Source organism: Scyliorhinus canicula, chromosome 1 (genome assembly GCF_902713615.1).
Source record: "Scyliorhinus canicula chromosome 1, sScyCan1.1, whole genome shotgun sequence".
Classification (NCBI taxonomy): Eukaryota; Metazoa; Chordata; class Chondrichthyes; order Carcharhiniformes; family Scyliorhinidae; genus Scyliorhinus; species Scyliorhinus canicula.
Window position 1 is genome coordinate 162726156 of NC_052146.1, and position 19233 is coordinate 162745388.

The 19233-nt window shown below is 48.2% G+C and overlaps 1 protein-coding gene across 5 annotated transcripts in view; it reads right to left on the reverse strand.

Annotated features, from left to right (window-relative positions):
* Positions 1 to 19233, reverse strand: part of col16a1 (collagen, type XVI, alpha 1) — a 476156-nt gene that overhangs the window by 24312 nt on the left and 432611 nt on the right. For all 5 annotated transcript variants that reach the window (XM_038801937.1, XM_038801918.1, XM_038801946.1 and 2 more), the window contains 2 exons: positions 16057 to 16092; positions 4164 to 4208 (listed from right to left, as the gene is read on the reverse strand). In XM_038801937.1, the coding sequence (XP_038657865.1) occupies positions 4164 to 4208; positions 16057 to 16092 (81 nt within the window). The remainder of the gene's footprint in view (positions 1 to 4163; positions 4209 to 16056; positions 16093 to 19233) is intronic.

Consider the following 19233-nt stretch of genomic DNA (forward strand, 5'->3'; position numbering starts at 1 on the left):
CTCCTCAACCTCCGTCTTTCCAGTGTGAACAAATCGAGTTTATTCAACCTCTCCTCATAGCTAATGCCCTCCATACCAGACAACATCCTGGTGAATCTCTTCTGCACCCTCTCTAAAGCCTCCACATCCTTCCGGTAGTGTGGCGACCAGAATTGAACACTATACTCCAAGTGTGGCTTAACCAAGGTTCTATACAGCTGCGACATGGCTTGCCAATTCTTATACTCAATGCCCCGGGCAATATAGGCAAGCATGCCGTATGCATTCTTGACTACCTTCTCCACTTGTGTGGCCCCTTTCAGTGACCTGTGGACCTGTACACCTAGATCTCTCTGACTGTCAATACTCTTGAGGGTTCTACCATTCACTGTATATTCCCTACCTGCATTAGACCTTCCAAAATACATTACCTCACATTTGTCCGGATTAAACTCTATCTGTCATCTCTTTGCCCAGATCTCCAAATGATCTAAATCCTGTTGTATCCTCTGACAGTCCTCATCGCTATCCGCAATTCCACCAACCTTTGTGTCGTCTGCAAACTTACTAATCAGACCAGTTACATTTTCCTCCAAATCATTTATATATTACGAACAGCAAAGGTCCCAGCACTGATCCCTGCAGAACACCACTAGTCACAGACCTCCAATCAGAAAAGCACCCTTTCATTGCTGCTCTCTGCCTTCTATGACCTAGCCAGTTCTGTATCCATCTTGCCAATTCACCTCTGATGCCGTGTGACTTCACCTTTTGCATCAGTCTGCCATGAGGGACCTTGTCAATGGCCTTACTGAAGTCCATATAGACAACATCCACTGCCCTACCTGCATCAATCATCTTTGTGACCTCCTCGAAAAACGCAATCAAGTTAGTGAGACACGGCCTCCCCTTCACAAAACTGTGCTGCCTCTCGCTAATACGTCCATTTGCTTCCAAATGGGAGTAGATCCTGTCTCGAAGAATTTTCTCCAGCAATTTCCCTACCACTGACGTAAGGCTCACCAGCCTGTAGTTCCCTGGATTATCCTTGCTACCCTTCTGAAACAAAGGAACAACATTGGCTATTCTCCAGTCCTCCGGGACATCACCTGAAGACAGGTGAGGATCCAAAGATTTCTGTCAGGGCCTCAGCAATTTCCTCTCTTGCCTCCTTCAGTATTCTGGGGTAGATCCCATCAGGCCCTGGGGACTTATCTACCGTAATATTTTTCAAGACGCCCAACATCTCTTTTTGTATCTCAATGTGACCCAGGCTATCTACACACCCTTCTCCCAACTTAACATCCACCAATTCCTTCTCTTTGATGAATACTGATATGGGGATAGTGTAGGAAAGTAGCATTTCGTTGAAGGCTCAAGCGGCTGAATGGTTTTCATCTGTTCCTACTTCCTGTGCTCCTATGTCAAGTGAGAACTTGGGTGACTTGGTAACATGCTCGCTTCTGAGTAGGAGGTCGTGACTTTAAATTCTGTACAAGATCAAGGATGACACCATGATGTTGCATCAACAGGTATCTGATTCTTTAAGTGAGTTGCTGAACATCAGAATGAAATGAAAATCGCTTATTGTCACGAGTAGGCTTCAATGAAGTTACTGTGAAAAGCCCCTAGTCGCCACATTCCGGCGCCTGTCCGGGGAGGCTGGTACGGGAATCGAACCGTGCTGCTGGCCTGCTTGGTCTGCTTTAAAAGCCAGCGATTTAGCCTTGTGAGCTAAACCGGCCCCAGATGACAGGATAGGAAGTTTTCCCAGTTTCCTGGTCAATATTGGGCCCTCAGTTAATGGCACCAAAATCAGATGAACTGGACATTCATCTCAATACCGAACACAAAATGCTGTGCTCCAACCTGATGGTTTGTCCATGAGAAATTATATCATTTTGTGATGAGGTACAATATAGATGCAATCCTTTATTTCTCAACACTGGGCTTAACCTTCAGTCTTGTCTTTGACTTTGTTTCAAAATTCTTCCGGACCATTTTGACCATTAAACAAGGCAATTCATAATTTTCTCCAACACATCTATACTGGAACAAGTTATTACCAGTGAGCACTGCTGAATCCCATATGCACTGCTCGACTCTTGAAGGGATCTTTCAATACATTTGCAGGCCTGATGTAATGTTAAGAGCTGTTAACACTGATAAAAAACTCATGGCCCAGCGATGCAGGAGGTGTTGGTCTGAGAGCTTCTGTCCATGTCATGAAACTCCCAATAACCATTGAAGCCTACTCGTGACAATAAGCGAATAAATTGGGCATTGTTGAGTATGAACTAGATTGGATTTCATAGAATCCCTACAACGCAGAAGGCCATTCAGCCCATCAAGTCTGCACCGACCCTCTGAAAGAGCAATCCAGCTAGGTCCACTCCCCTACCCTGCCCTATCTCCATAACCTAACTTGCACATCACTGGACACTAAGGGCCAATTTAGCACGGCCAATCCACCTAGCCTGCACATCTTTGGACTGTGGCCCAAGGCTGGAATTGAACCCGGGACCCTGGTGCTGTGAGACAGAAGTACTGGCCACTGTAACACTGTGAACGTAAACTAGGGAGAAAGTCACCCACCCAAGCAGCTAGTTCAAACTTCCAAAGATAGCAACATTGCTGGAGGGCAGGACTAGATTCTACATCCTGAGGGGAGGTGTGGCATAGTGGTAATGTCACTGAGCTGGTAATTCAGAGGCCCAGGCTAATTTTCTGGGAATGCAGGTTCCAATCTCACCACAGAAGCTGGTGGAATTTTAATTTAATTAATTAATACATTTGGAACTGAAAGCTAGTCTTAGTAAATAGTCTCTAGGGGGGAAGAAGGGGAGGGTAGAGTCTCTGATATTTATAAGGTGCTCATGAGGGAGGAAGGGTCCCAGACGGAGGAACTGAAACTTAAATGGGAGGAGGAGCTAGGCGGGGAAATGGAGGACGGGCTGTGGGCAGAGGCCCTGAGTAGGGTAAATTCAACCGCGACATGTGCCAGGCGCGGGCTGATTCAATTTAAGATCGTTCACCGGGCCCATATGACGGTGGCTCGGATGAGCAAATTTTTCGGGATAGAGGACAAATGCGCTAGGTGCGCGGGAGGACCAGCGAGCCACGTTCACATGTTTTGGGCATGCCCTAAGCTTAGGGGGTACTGGGAGGGATTTGCGGGCGTCATGTCCCGGGTGCTAAAAACAAGGGTGGCGATGGGTCCAGGGGTGGCAATTTTTGGGGTTTCGGAAGACCCGGGAGTCCAGGGGGAGAAAGAGGCCGATGTTTTGGCCTTTGCTTCCCTGATAGCCCGGCGACGAATACTATTGGCGTGGAGGGACTCAAAGCCCCCGAAGACTGAGTTGTGGTTTGCGGACATGTCGAGTTTCCTGGGTATGGAAAAAATAACGTTCGCCTTGAGGGGATCTGTACAGGGGTTCGCCCGGAGGTGGCAACCATTTATTGACCTCTTTGCGGGAGAGTGAGCGTCAGCAGGGGGCGGGGTGGGTAGAGTAGAGTAGAGTAGAGTAGGAGGGATAAAATGGCGGGTAGTACCGGTGGGAGAGGAGCGGGCTTGTGCAGTATGTTACGATTGAAGTATTGAAAGTACGTGGATGTTTGCACATTTTTGCTTTTTTTGCTTTCTTTCTGTTGATGTCTGTAACTGGTTACAAAGCCAAAAACGACCTCAATAAAATTGTTTATTAAAAAAAAAGTAATGTTAGCCATGAAGTTCGCATTGTCATAAAAACCCATCTGCTTCACCGATGGCCTTCTGGCCATCCTTACCTGGTTAGACTCCAGTCCCACAGCAATGTGATTGGTTCTGAATTCCAAGGCGAAGCCGTGCAGCCACACAGTCTCACAAAACCACTACAAATAAAGTAAAACCACACGGACTGTAATGGTTCAAGAAGGTGGCTCATTTCACCTTCTCACACGCCATTAGGCAGGGCTGCTGGCCTAGCCAGCGACGTCCACATCCCATGAATGAATTTTTAAAAATCTGCCTCATGGATCACAGGCAGAAAGGGTATATCCTCAAACAGAATCCTTTAGTGAGTGACTGTTATTGAGATACTGGAGATGGAAACAACACTCTTTACAAAGGTACAGATGATATCTAGATATTCCACAGAGTAAGTCATTCAATTTACAAAGAAGAAAGAAAGAGACATGATCCATACCTTTGAGCCAGGTGTCCCTGTAATTCCAGCCACACCAGGTGAACCCTGCGAGAACAGGAAGAACACACATTACAGATTTACAAATGAACATATCAGAAGGGCCTGTACCTGATAAAGACTCAGAATTGTAAAGCCCACCAAGATGTTTTCCTTTTGGTTTCTGTTAGGCTCTGTGATGTAGCCAATTGGCGCCCAGCTCGACTATTCCAGCACCAAACAGAAGCAAGTCTTTGCTAACTGCGACCACTGAAATGTGAGCTCAGCATCTCTCCCCCCTACCCCCACCCCTAATACATCCCCACCCCACCACTGACTCGATATTAAGCTACAAGCTGATAAAACAAATTGTAATAAAGGCTGTTGTGATATGCAAACATGCAGCTAATGAACACAGAGAATAGGACACAACCAATGAGCAGTCAGGACACTCAGGGGTGGTATCTCACTGTAAAAGGGATGAGGCACTCACACCCCGCCTCTTTCCACAGACCAACATCTACAGAGTGAGACAGGGTGTATCCTCAGCATCACAACCCAGCACGTGGCTCAGAGCAAGGTTGGTTCAGTTAGACTGAGTTACGACAATTAGATTAGCAGAGAGTCAAACTCATTGAGAACTGTGCTAATAGTTCAATAAAACACATTGAAATAATTTCAAAGTCTGGAGCATCTTTTACTTAAAACTGCACCAAGTGGCAGCTGTGTTATTCCAAACTACACAACAAAGGCCTGGAGCTGAAAAAATGGGAGCACAAGAGTTTTGTCTTTGTTTGTTGTTCTGATCAGAGTGAGCTGTGAGTTATTAATACACTGGGGGGAGGGGAATGGACACCAAGATGAAACATAAGGGATGGGGGAACACGGTGCACAGGAGACTGACTGGGAGAGAAAAATAGCACGAGGCTAGATGTGGGAGGGATCAGACAGGGCTAGGGGTGGTGATAGAACGGCAGACTAGACTGGGTTTGGAATGCAAGGGTCACACAAAGTATCGTTGGTGAGCTGCAGGTGCATATCTCCACAAAGAATTATGATATAGCAGCAATAATCGAAATGTGGCTCAAACAATCTCCCTCGAGGGAGATTGGTTAATCCAGTCAATATGCATCTCAAATTTACACCTGATTACTGTTGTGCCCTTCTCATAAGCCCTCATTATTTCTTGGTTTCTATACTATGACCCATTGTGGAAATATTGCTCGGGAGCCTGTAAATTACTCCTACCAGGGAGTTTTTTCCCTTGTTTTTTTATTTCCACCCAGATCAATTCAACATTTTGGTCTTTAGTGCCGATATCATTTGTTAATACAGCCTTGATGTCATCTTTAACCAATAAAGCAACTCCACTTCTTGTTCCATCCTGTCAACCCTTTCGGAATACTGAGTATCCTTGGACATTCAACTCCCAGTCCCGGTCCCCCTGCAACAATGTTTCAGTAACCCTAGCAAATCTTACCCATTTGTCACTATTTGTGCCGTCAGCTCATTGATATTATTCCGTAGACTGCTTGCATTTAGGTCCAAGGATTTTAAATATGTCCTCCTGATTTGTCTTTCTCTTGCGGGATTTTCTTGTGCATTCTGACGGGCTAATTTCAGTGAGGTCAATAGGTGTGGGGTGGATGTGGAGCAGATGTTTCCTCTTTTGGGAGATTCAATACTAGGGTCACTGTTTAAAAATGAGGGAGCGAGATTCTCAGTTTGAGAGACTAGGGGCATGATCGAACGGAAAGGTTTCTAGATGTCACTTATAGCGGGTTTTGCTGGATTCCCGCCAGCTCTCCTGGCGAGATCCCCACCGCTATCTCACGACACTTAATGAAATGAAAATCACTTATTGTCACGAGTAGGCTTCAATTAAGTTACTGTGAAAAGCCCCTAGTCGCCACATTCCGGCGCCTGTCTGGGGAGGCTGGTACGGGAATCGAACCGTGCTGCTGGCCTGCCTTGGTCTGCTTTAAAAGCCAGCAATTTAGCCGAGTGAGCTAAACCAGCCCCTTAGGGCCCGATCTAACTAAATAGAAACAGTCCCACAGTGAGCGTGTTTATCCACGTGTCTCTCGGCATTCACAGCGCTGAGAAACACACTATCTAACACGACTGGTTAGATATGGGGCCTCAGCCCCACTCGACGGAACGCCTCAGTGCAGTGCAGAGAGAGATTGGGACGCCATTTTTAAAGGCATCCCAATCTGTTGACTCCATGACCCGACCTCAACCAAGCCCCAACTCACCCCCCCCCCCCCCCCCTCCACCACACCTCACAACCAAATGGCACCCTTGGGTTGATCCCTCTCGGTAAGAAAATGTCACCTTGACCACTTGGTATTTGCAGCCTGACCCCTGGCAGCCCCCTGCCAGCTGGCAGTGCCAAGCCGGCAGTGCCAGCATTTCTGGGTAGAACTAGTAGTGCCAGGGTACTACCCTGCCAAGAGGGCCTGCACCTGGGGGGCTTCCAACCCCCTGAGAAACCGCCAAGAGTGCTGTTCCATCTGGTCCCTGTTCGTGGGGACCAGTACTGAACAGCGCTGGCCCAGGGTCTCTCAGGCTAAGGGGATAGATCTCAACACCTCGGGTACCTCAAGCAACTGCATATTACAGTGAGACTAGATTTGCCACAATGGGCGGGAATTACATCACAACAGTTCTCGCGAAGCATAGCGAGCCGGGTAGATGCCGGGAGTGGAGTCTCCTGGCATCTACTAGCCAAATTGGACCACGGCGCGCTGTCTTTCAGGCGTAAAGTGATCAGTAGATTGTGCACTTAATCACTTTTTTGGGAACTGGGCAATTTCTCGCTGGTTTGGCCCACCCTTAGAATTTTTTTCATAATTGTAGAACTGAGCTCAGCGATCAGGTTGCCATTTTGAAAGGGTGCCCCAATCTCTAAGTGAGCTTGTGGGTCACCTACACCCTACACCCATGGGCAATGTCACCCCCACACACATGGGTATTACCCCTCCCCCAAGTGAGGACACCTCATTATGGGAGCCCATGCCCCCTTACAGGTCCCCCATTCAGGACCCCCGCCCAACAACCTCCACCTCCCAGGGGCCTCTCCAACTTGCCCTGCGACCCCCATCCTTCATACCCCCACTCCACTCTCCTTTCATGGGCAGTGCCACCATGGCACCTGGGCAGTGCTCCTGCCAGCTTGGCAGTTCCACCCAGGTACCTTGGCTGTACCAGGGTGGCAGCCTGGCAGTGCCAAGGTGCCCACATTCCAGCGGAAGCTCCAGAGTGCCACCCTGCACTATCCCTGATCACCCAAGGGCATCCGAATGCCTGGGGACCCCCCCCGGTTGCCAGGTTGGCAGTGCCAAAGTGCTCAGGTGGCATTTTGCCTGCACCGGGGATTGGGCCTGGTGGTGCCCTGCCGGTGTGAGGTGGGGGGCTCAATGACCCCTTTATGGGCGCTTTGGGGCTTTGAGGGGTCCGGGGGCCGTGTTGGGGGTCTCGAGATCGGGCTGCCATTGGAAAATGCTGCCCCGATCTCTTCTGGCAGAGGAGCTCCGCCCGCCAGTGCCGGAAATGAGAGTAAGTGTGGCCTTGGTGGGGCTTTCCTCGCCAAGGCCCCAAAACAAAACAGAGTCCCGTTAAATAGCAAGATCTTTCTCGGTGCTGCGAGTGCCAGGAAATATCCGCGTTCGTCACAGGACTCTATTTAATTTCCATTACATCATATCCATTGTCACAAGGCTGCAGAGTAGGGAAATGGCAGCTTACATAAATAGAGGGATGAAGTAGGAAGAGTTTAGTGTCCTGATTGGAGAAAGGGTTGGTGGAAGGGACAATCCATTAAGGTAAGAAAATGAGAGGCTGACAGGGTCTGTCCATCTCAGGGTATTGGCTGGCACAGTCCTTACAGGGCCTTGAATTCACCTGCAACATTTTAATCGTCTCCGCTGGGAGTGACCATGGACAGATCCCACTCGCAAATTCTCTTTGCATTTGCTTTCATCTGCACTCATTTGACATCAATTGCACTCAAATGCAATAATTTATCCATTCCTTGAAAAAAATTTCACTCAAAAGCAACCATTTAGTTATCACTTAACATTGCAAGTGATGTAACTGACATCAATAACATCGATTGCCTCAAAGAGCAGTGCTCAATAATCTGCCATTAGCAATGTCACTTAAGCATTTGGACACCTAAAAATGATCAGAGTTTATTTTCCACATTTCTATATTTCCACAGCTTCAAACATCTTAAAATGGAGCTAATTTTACCAGTTTTCTCCCTCACGACAACCCAGAACGCCCCTTTCCCCAAGAATTGGTGGGGCTAGATTTGAGAGTTTGGCAGGGGCTGGAGCCTGGAGTTTTGGGGGCTTGAGGCCTGCTGGGAGAGAGGTGGATAAGAGTTTGGAGACTGGAGGAAGAGAATATTGAGACTGGGGGTAGTGTGGGGGAGTGGTGGCTGGATGCTGGCAGGATTGATGGTTTACACCGTGAGGTTGGTAAGGGGTGGGACTGAGAGAGAGGGTTTAAACCCAGAGACTGGGGGGATTGGTTGGATGGCAATGGTTTGAGGAGGAAGAGTTTGGACCCTGAAATTCAGGGTGGGAAGAGGGGGACAGAGTACAGGAGGAGACTTTAGCCCCTTGAGACTGGGGGTTGGGTAAGTGAAAAGTATGGGCCCAGAGACTACAGTGACAAAGTGATGGGAATCTGTTATGTGTTCTCAAGCATATACTATATAGTGGAAAGAACTTCCGTCTAAATGCTAAAAATGAATAAATTTGATGTCATGTAAGTAAATAAATTCCTTGAATATTTCAATGTAGTTTGCTGAGTTCATAATATAGCTTTGAGTGCACAAGGTAGCTTTGAGTGCACTGGATAGCTTTGAGTGCACAAGGTAGCTTTGAGTGCACTGGATAGCTTTGAGTGCACAAGGTAGCTTTGAGTGCACTGAATAGCTTTGAACGCACTGGACAGCTTTGAGCACACTGGATAGCTTTGAGCATACTGGATAGCTTTGAACGCACTGGACAGCTTTGAACGCACTGGACAGCTTTGAGCACACTGGATAGCAGTGAGCACACTGGATAGCTGTGAGCATAGTGGATAGCTTTGAGCACACTGGATAGCTGTGAGATCACTGGATAGCTTTGAGCACACTGGATAGCTGTGAGCACACTGAATAGCTTTCAGCACACTGGATAGCTTTGAGCACACTGGATAGCTGTGAGAACACTGAATAGCTTTGAGCACACTGGATAGCTTTGAGCACACTGGATAGCTGTGAGCACACTGGATAGCTGTGAGCATAGTGGATAGCTTTGGGCACACTGGATAGCTGTGAGCACACTGGATAGCTGTGAGCACACTGGATAGCTGTGAGCACACTGGATAGCTTTGAACGCACTGGACAGCTTTGAACGCACTGGCCAGCTTGAGCACACTGGATAGCAGTGAGCACACTGGATAGCTGTGAGCATAGTGGATAGCTTTGAGCACACTGGATAGCTGTGAGCACACTGGATAGCTTTGAGCACACTGGATAGCTGTGAGCACACTGAATAGCTTTCAGCACACTGGATAGCTTTGAGCACACTGGATAGCTGTGAGCACACTGGATAGCTGTGAGCACACTGGATAGCTTTGAGCACACTGGATAGCTTTGAGCACACTGGATAGCTGTGAGCACACTGGATTGCTGTGAGCACACTGAATAGCTTTCAGCACACTGGATAGCTTTGAGCACACTGGATAGCTGTGAGCACACTGGATAGCTGAGCATAGTGGATAGCTTTGAGCACACTGGATAGCTGTGAGCACACTGGATAGCTTTGAGCACACTGGATAGCTGTGAACATAGTGGATAGCTGTGAGCACACTGGATAGCTTTGAGCACACTGGATAGCTGTGTGCACACTGGATAGCTGAGCATAGTGGATAGCTGTGAGCACACTGGAGAGCTTTGAGCACACTGGATAGCTGTGAGCATAGTGGATAGCTGTGAGCACACTGGATAGCTGTGAGCACACTGGATAGCTGTGAGCACACTGGATAGCTGTGAGCACACTGGATAGCTGTGAGCACACTGGATAGCTGTGAGCACACTGGATAGCTGTGAGCACACTGGATAGCTGTGAGTAAAGTGGAGAGCTTTGAGCACACTGGATAGCTGTGAGCATAGTGGATAGCTGTGAGCACACTGGATAGCTGTGAGCACACTGGATAGCTGTGAGTACACTGGATAGCTGTGAGCACACTGGATAGCTGTGAGTAAAGTGGAGAGCTTTGAGCACACTGGATAGCTGTGAGCACACTGGAGAGCTTTGAGCAGACTGGATAGCTGTGAGCACACTGGATAGCTGTGAGCACACTGGATAGCTTTGAGCACACTGGATAGCTGTGAGCACACTGGATAGCTGTGAGCACACTGGATAGCTGTGAGCACACTGGATAGTTGTGAGCACACTGGATAGCTGTGAGTAAAGTGGATAGCTGCGAGCACACTGGATAGTTGTGAGCACACTGGATAGCTTTGAGCAGACTGGATAGCTGTGAGCACACTGGATAGCTGTGAGCACACTGGATAACTTTGAATGTGCGTGATGCCTTTGAGTGGTTTTTCCCATTTGATATCAAATATGGCAAACTGATAAGCTTGAGGAGATACTTGTCAGGAAGGAAGATGTGTTGCGCGTTTTGAAAAACTTGAGGATAGACAAGTCCCCCGGGTCTGACGGGATATATCCAAGGATTCTATGGGAAGCAAGAAATGAAATTGCCGAGCCGTTAGCAATGAGCCCATGGTAGGCTTATGCAGAAAGTAAGGAGGCATGGGATAGTGGGAAATTTGGCCAGTTGGATAACAAACTGGCTAACCGATAGAAGACAGAGAGTGGTGGTGGATGGCAAATATTCAGCCTGGAGCCCAGTTATCAGTGGCGTACCGCAGGGATCAGTTCTGGGTCCTCTGCTGTTTGTGATTTTCATTAACGACTTGGATGAGGGAGTTGAAGGGTGGGTCAGTAAATTTGCAGATGATACGAAGATTGGTGGAGTTGTGGATAGTGAGGAGGGCTGTTGTCGGCTGCAAAGAGACATAGATAGAATGCAGAGCTGGGCTGAGAAGTGGCAGATGGAGTTTAACCCTGACAAGTATGAGGTTGTCCATTTTGGAAGGACAAATCTGAATGCGGAATACAGGGTTAATGGTAGGGTTCTTGGCAATGTGGAGGAGCAGAGAGATCTTGGGGTCTATGTTCATAGTTCTTTGAAAGTTGCCACTCAAGTGGATAGAGCTGTGAAGAAGGCCTATGGTGTGCTAGCGTTCATTAGCAGAGGGATTGAATTTAAGAGCCATGAGGTGATGATGCAGCTGTACAAAACCTTGGTCAGGCCACATTTGGAGTACTGTGTGCAGTTCTGGTCACCTCATTTTAGGAAGGATGTGGAAGCTTTGGAAAAGGTGCAAAGGAGATTTACCAGGATGTTGCCTGGAATGGAGAGTAGGTCATACGAGGAAAGGTTGAGGGAGCTAGGCCTTTTCTCATTAGAACGGAGAAGGATGAGGAGCGACTTGATAGAGGTTTATAAGATGATCAGGGGAATAGATAGAGTAGACAGTCAGAGACTTTTTCCCCGGGTGGAACACACCATTACAAGGGGACATAAATTTAAGATAAATGGTGGAAGATATAGAGGGGATTTCAGAGGTAGGTTCTTTACCCAGAGAGTAGTGGGGGCATGGAATGCACTGCCTGTGGAAGTAGTTGAGTCGGAAAGGTTAGGGACCTTCAAGCGGCTATTGGATAGGTACTTGGATTAGGATAGAATAATGGAGTGTAGGTTAACTTCTTAAGGGCAGCACGGTAGCATTGTGGATAGCACAATTGCTTCACAGCTCCAGGGTCCCAAGTTCGATTTCGACTTGGGTCACTGTCTGTGTGGAGTCTGCACATCCTCCCCGTGACTGCGTGGGTTTCCTCCGGGTACTCCGGTTTCCTCCCACAGTCCAAAGATGTGCAGGTTGGGTGGAGTGGCCATGAAAAATTGTCCAAAATTCTATGATTAACATAGGACAAAAGTTCGGCGCAACATCGTGGGCCGAAGGGCCTGTTCTGTGCTGTATTTCTCTAAAAAAAAAAAAAAAACTGCTGCTGCTTTGAACTCAAACTCATTCCAAATTAGAACATCTGGTGTCAGGTCATCACTGATATCATTTGAGTGTACTGAATGCAAAAATAATGCCAAGTTTTTCAGGTAGGATGTCCTTTACAATGCAGAGAAAGAGGGGCCAGTTGAGCCTCCAAAATCTGCCATGTCCCAGGGTGGCAAATACTACACTGGACACGAACATGAACATTTAATAAAAATTTAACAGAAACACAACATTACTTGTTTCTCCCACATTAAAGAAATGTCCCTAATTCTCCAGTAAACATTGACGTGTGCCAACCATGAGGCGTGCCAGACATTTAGCCCTCTGGCTCAGCAACTCTCAACTAACAATGATGACGCACACATGAACAAAGTGACAGCAATGGAATGTGAAATATTTACAGGTGAAATTTAAATCTGAAACAAAACTTTGTGCTCTGAAGTTTTAAGTTAATAATAATAATAGCTTATTGTCACGAGTAGGCTTCAATGAAGTTACTGTGAAAAGCCCCTAGTCGCCACATTCTGGCGCCTGTTCGGGGAGGCTGGTACGGGAATTGAACCCTGGCTGCTGGTCTTACTCTGCATTACAAGCCAGCTGTCTTAGGGGCTGGCTAAGTTAATGGAACAGTAAAGTTGTGAGAGTGTTGCCTCCCTGTTTTCCTGTACCTGTAGCATTGTCACTAATAAAAGCTCCTGCTCCGCTAAATAACATGGGCAGGATTCTCCGTTTCCTGATGCCGAAATCGGGAACGGCAATCGGGCGGAGAATAGCTCCCATCGCCGAAATCACGGCACCGGTTTGGCGCCGAATCGCAATGCTTTTTTTTTTTTAATTTTAGATTACCCAATTATTTTTTCCAATTAAGGGGCAATTTAGCGTGGCCAATCCACCTACTCTGCACATTTTTGGGTTGTGGGGGCGAAACCCACACAGACACGGGAAGAATGTGCAAACTCCACGTGGACAGTGACCCAGAGCCAGGATCAAACCTGGGACCTCAGCGCCGTGAGGCGGTTGTGCTAACCACTAGGCCACCGTGCTGCCCTCCGAATCGCGATGCTGCGCCCCCTCCATACGGGCATCATTGCGCCATGCGCAGTTGTGTCCACATTCGCACCTCATTAGCGTGCACACTCGCGATGCTCTGCCTCCAATGGGCCGAGATCCTGATGGCGCAGGCCACATGTGGTCACAACAGTTGTGACCCTGGTGTGGTGGCTGCGGAGAGAGAGAGAGAGAGAGAGAGGGCATACGGATATGTCCAGCACTGCCATACTTCGGCAGCAGTCGTGCCGCTGGCCGGGGGGGCATTCTGCCAGGGCTGGGAGGTGGCCGAGAGGTGGGCTGTGGAGTCGGGATGTATGGGTATGCGGTCCAGCACAACCGCGCCATTGTTTCGGTCATGATCAGTGCTTGTGGGGGGGGGGGGGTACGTGCACGTGCGGCTGCAGTGTGTCAGCCCTGCACATGTCCAGCATGGACCCGGCGATTCTCCCACCATTTTTTGCTTGTTCCACAGGTGTTTCACACGGCGCCGGTGTTAGCCTCCCACCTGTAGCGGAATTGATGGGGGCGTGGTGCCAATTTTTCCATTGTGGAATTCCACGGATCCTCCATTGGTGTCAGCAGTTAGACGCAGGAACGGAGAATCCAGCCCCATGTGTTTACCATGCACACTGTTGACACTCAGGATGTTACTTGTAATCCCGTGGGGAAAGGGAAAGAGGGAGAAAGTGGAAGTGGCAGAAATTTCTGGTTACAGCGGGGAAATGACACGCTGTTCACAAAATCCCAGCTAATAATCTGGAACAAAATTAATTGGCATTAGGATAAGTATTGGGATAATAAATGAAAGTCAGTATGGAACTGCAAAAGACAAATTGTCTTTGACGAAACCTATCTGGTAATGGGGAGGGCTGATGAGGGTACTGTAGTAGACGTTTGATGAAACACAGTACAATGAACTTGTTAGGAAAATTGCAGATAGAGGTCAATGAGGCAGTGCCGATTCAAAATTATCTGATGGAAGAAGGCAAAGAGTTTGGACAGACGGTTGCTTTACAAACTGGAGAAAAGTATCGAGTGATGTGCTGGGACCACTGCTCTTATTGATACATATGAATGTACAAAACTAGAGCAGAGTAGGACATTTGGCCCCTCGAGCCTGGTTCGCCATTCAATGAAGGGGGCGGTGGGGGGGGGGGGGGGGGGAGATGGAGGAGAGGGGAGAGTTGGAGGAGGGAGAAAGAGTTTGTAGGGAGGAGAGAGTGTTCAAGGAGCAGAAAGAGTTGGAGTGAAGAGAAAGAATTAGAGGGGTTGGAAAGAGTTGGAGGAGGGAGGAGGTAGAAAGTTGGGGAGGTAGAGAGTTGGAAAGGGGCATGGAGCCTGGGGGCGGGGAGGGAAGGGGGTGGGCACAGAATTTGGAGCGAGCGAGGGTAGTGGTTGGGGGAAAAGTGGAGAGTTTAGGCAAAAATGAATGAATTTATCATAGAATTTACAGGCCATTCAGCCCATCGAGTCTGCACCGGCTCCCGGAAGGAGCACCCTACCCAAGGTTAACACCTCCACCCTATCCCCATACCCAGCAACCCCACCCAACACTAAGGGCAATTTTGGACACTTAAGGGGAATTTATCATGGCCAACCCACATAACCTGCACATCTTTGGACCGTGGGAGGAAACAGAAGCACACACGGGGAGGATGTGCAGACTCCGCACAGACAGTGACCCAAGCCGGGAATCGAACCTGGGACCCTGGAGCTCTGAAGCGATTGTGCTATCCACAATGCTACCGTGAATTGATGGGGATCAAGTGGTGCTCTCAGGCATGTACTCTATAGCAAAACAATTCTTTTGAACTCAGTGAAAAACTGAATAAATCATAATGTCAAAGTAATTCATTTCCTTGTTTTTTTCTTTGCAAGTCGCGAAACAAATTTGATAGCTTTGAGTGTTTTTGATAGCTTTGAGTGCGTTTGACAGCTTTGAGCAATATACCAAATTTGATATCAAGTTCTTTCCAAATGATAACTAAATTGTAATTGAGTGCATTGAGTACACATTGAAAGAAAAAACAATATCAACTTTTTCGGGTGGGGCATGATGCTATGGTTTACGATCGGAAGGTCACAGAACAAGGGCATTAAACGAGCAAATGTAAGTGAAATGTGAGAGTGCTGGTTCGGCAAGTATAGCTGAGATGACTTTATCTATGTTGTTCCAACTCTTATGAAGAATGGAGAGAAATGTAGCTGAATAAAGGAAGAGATATGAAATCCTAACTCTTGGTTCCCTTCAGAATTTTTTCACTGGGATATTGTACCTGAACTTTCTCACAATTGCCAGGTGTGGAGTAAGGTCTCTGAAGGTATTTGTTTTTTTGGGAGGGAATGAGCCAAGCCAGAGGAAAGGTTTCAGACTGCAGCACAAAGTCGTAAACTCCTTTCAGAAAAGACAATACTTTGTATTTAATTGTGAGTGTGTGATGGACATTAATTGGGGATTCACTTGTAACCCTATCAAGAGGAAAATAATAAAACTGTGGTTGCTGTGTTACAAGGTGCATGTTTGCAATGTGCATCTCTTATAAAAGTGTGGAAGGATGCTCCGGTTGTTTATCTGGGATATAACAAGCAATCATTTATCCAGGACACCCTCCATTCTTCTTTGAACAAATGAAAATGTTATTGAAACTTTACATTTTACTGACATTACAAAGCAATATCTCTTTTTTCCGATATCAAATTTATATTATTAATATATCTTACCTCTTTTCCCACTGCGCCATCTTGGCCTGGCTCTCCCTGAAGAAATGGAAGAAGGTATACAATGATTACATGGCTATAGACAGCTGGAAGTTTGCCGGAATTAGACCGGAATTTTCCGTTCTGGATTTTAAGTGCTTCTGATAGCGGAGAATCGGGATTGGTCTCCTCTCGCTATAGGAGCGGCTCCCAAGTATGACTCAGTCTTTGGCCATGCAAATAAGACTATTCGCTCCTGGTATCAGACCACCATTTTGATTAGGTGGCCCGATAACAGCATCCAATGATAGACCTTCTCCACAATGCTAATCTTGTCCCCCCCCACCCCCTGACAAAGGGAGCATCCCCAACACCTCATCAAGGGCAGACATCCTCCCCTCTACCCCTCCCCTCTACCACGGAAACGACAGGCCACATCCCCTTCTCACACCATGCAAGCTTGAGGGTTACCCAATCCCCCCTCCTCTCTTCTCCCCCCCCCCCCCCACACAAGCTGCCCCAACAGCCACCCCCATCAAACGCTCCCTTTCAGCTCCTACCCCTGGCACCGTGGCAGTGCACTGCACCCTGGCAGCGACATCCATGTCTCACGCGGTGGACCCTGAGAGGAGTCAACGTGTCAGTCCATAGGTGATGTGCCCCTCTGCCACTGTCAGGTTGCAGAGAGGGAGGTCTCTCAAGGGTCATGGGGGTTGGATGGGTTCAGATATGGATGAGGGCCTTACCCTGGGACCTTACCTTGGGACCTTACCCTGCCCCCCCCCCCCCCCCCCGCCACCCCCCCATTAGAAAATAGGAAGGGAAACCATTTAGCTGCTTTGATGTGATGAGGAACTGTCAATCATAGCAACACATAAACATTGTGGTCAGCATCAAAGCAGGGTATGTGAGATGCATTCAAGTGCGAGGGGAAAGATAAATAAACAATCTACCAAACAGCTGTGTCTGAACCATTAAGCTTTCAATCGCAGGTATTGCTCTGTGCAAATGAATGGATACTTAGCAGTTCAGAGCTGTCAGGGGATTTAAAGCTTTTTCAAGTGTTATGGTCTTTTTCGGACGCCTCTGACACTTGTACCAGCTGCTGTTTTAAAGGATTTTGAGTTAGGCAGCAGGTGTCAGGAAAGATAAAGTGTTGATTCTTCACTGAACTGCCTGGATTGCTCATCAGCTGTCAGGCAGAGCAGTTCAGGCTGAAGAGGCCACCTCAGAGTTTAAAAGGTCAGATCAGGAGGATGCTGCTGAGCAAAGAGCTGCTTCAGATCAGCATGCCAAGGGTGATCGTCAGGTTTCCCAGAGCTGACAGGGGCAGATCAGACTTGGCACCACCATCCTGTGGAGGTGTGTGTGTGTGTGGCGGGGGGGGGGGGGGGGGTCAACCCCTCACCCATAGCGCAAGCCCACTCACGCCCAGGACCCTTGGGGGACACCCTTTGCAGCCTGGCAGTGGCAGAGGGGCACATTATCAGTGCCCCAGCCCCTTGACTCCTCTTGCCAGGCTGCACTTGGCCACTGTTACACCAAAGCCCACATGTTGGATTTCCCGCTGTGGGCACTGTGGGGGTCGCAGCAGCATGCAGGGAGGGGGGAGGGGAGGAGAATCGCGCTTCCAGCCCGTTAATTGCATGCTAATGCATGCAAATCATTGATTTGCATTTTCCCACCGGGGTGGGGCGGGTTGCGCGCTATGGCCGGCAACAGGGCAGCAGAGAATGGGAACAAGTCTGGCACCCGCTGCCGATCCCGCTTTTCTGCCGATGCTCCATTCTCAGCCCCATCGGGATTCCCGATTGCAGCGGTGGTGAATGGAGAATCCCGACCACAATGTCTGCCAATGCTCTTTGAGGCTCCATCCAGAACATTCTCTCTGAACGTGGCCAGGCTACTGGTCTTCATTTTCAGTCCCATTCCACCCTGATTACTGGGGATCACCACCACAGACCCCATACAGCTGCCTCGTGCTGCTAACTGCAAACCCCCCCCCCCCGCCCCCACCAAACCAGCGCTGGAGTCGACAGTGATTTATTCATATGAGGTTGTGGCTTTGCCCACATTTCTTTTTTTTAATAAATTTAGATTACCCAATTATTTTTTCTATTAAGGGGCAATTTAGCGTGGCCAATCCACCTACTCTGCACATTTTTGGGTTGTGGGGGCGAAACCCACGCAGACACGGGGAGAATGTGCAAACTCCACACGGACAGTGACCCAGAGCCGGGATCGAACCTGGGACCTCAGCGCCGTGAGGCGGTTGTGCTAACCACTAGGCCACCATGCTGCCCTGATGCCCACATTTCTGGCCTTGCAAGATTGATCGGTCGCAGTGGGAATGCCACCCCCTCACCCCCCATCCAGGGAGCCCCCATCCCTTCCCCACCAAAATCAAGCAGGCGTCTGACTGAGGTCTCTCCAGCCATTCAGCAGCTCCTGCTATACGGTGATTGGCAGAGTTATGATGGTAGCAATATCACTGGGCTCTTAATCCAGAAATCAAAGGTAATGGGGGCATGGGTTCAAATCCCACTGCAGTGGAATTTAAATTCACTTAATTAATAAATCTGGAATAAGAAAATAATGCTTTATGATAAATGACGATCATGAAACTATCGGATTGTTGTAAAAAACAATCTGGTTCACTAATGTCCCTTTGGGAAGGAAATCTGCCACCCTTACCCGGTCTGGCCTACATACCCACAGCAATGTGGTTGACTCTTAACTGAAATACCCTGGAGAACATCTCAGCTGTTCATGGCTCATCACTGGGTGTTTAAGGGTAATTAGGGATGGGCCGAAGCGGTGACACTCGTATCCCCAGCAGAAGAGAATGAGAATCAAAATGAGAGCAGTACAAGCCTCTACCCAAAGTGTTTAAAATGAGGGGGCTGAGTTTCTGTAGAAAGTGCTTCCACTTGACAATTTCAACGTCATAATTTTATCAGATAACTGTGCAGGTCCTACCTCCTCCTCTTGGAAATAAAAGGTAAACTGTTGCTTCTTTGATTTTGAGGACATTGAAATCAGACGGCCACAGCTCTGATTAGACTAGAAATAAATGGCAGTGCAGTCAAATCGACTATTTAAAAACCTACCCTCAGGCCCAGCCTCCCTGAGCAACGTTAGTGATAAGCAGCCACTTAAATGTGATGTTCAGACACAGACAGTGACTGTGGTGAAAAGGGT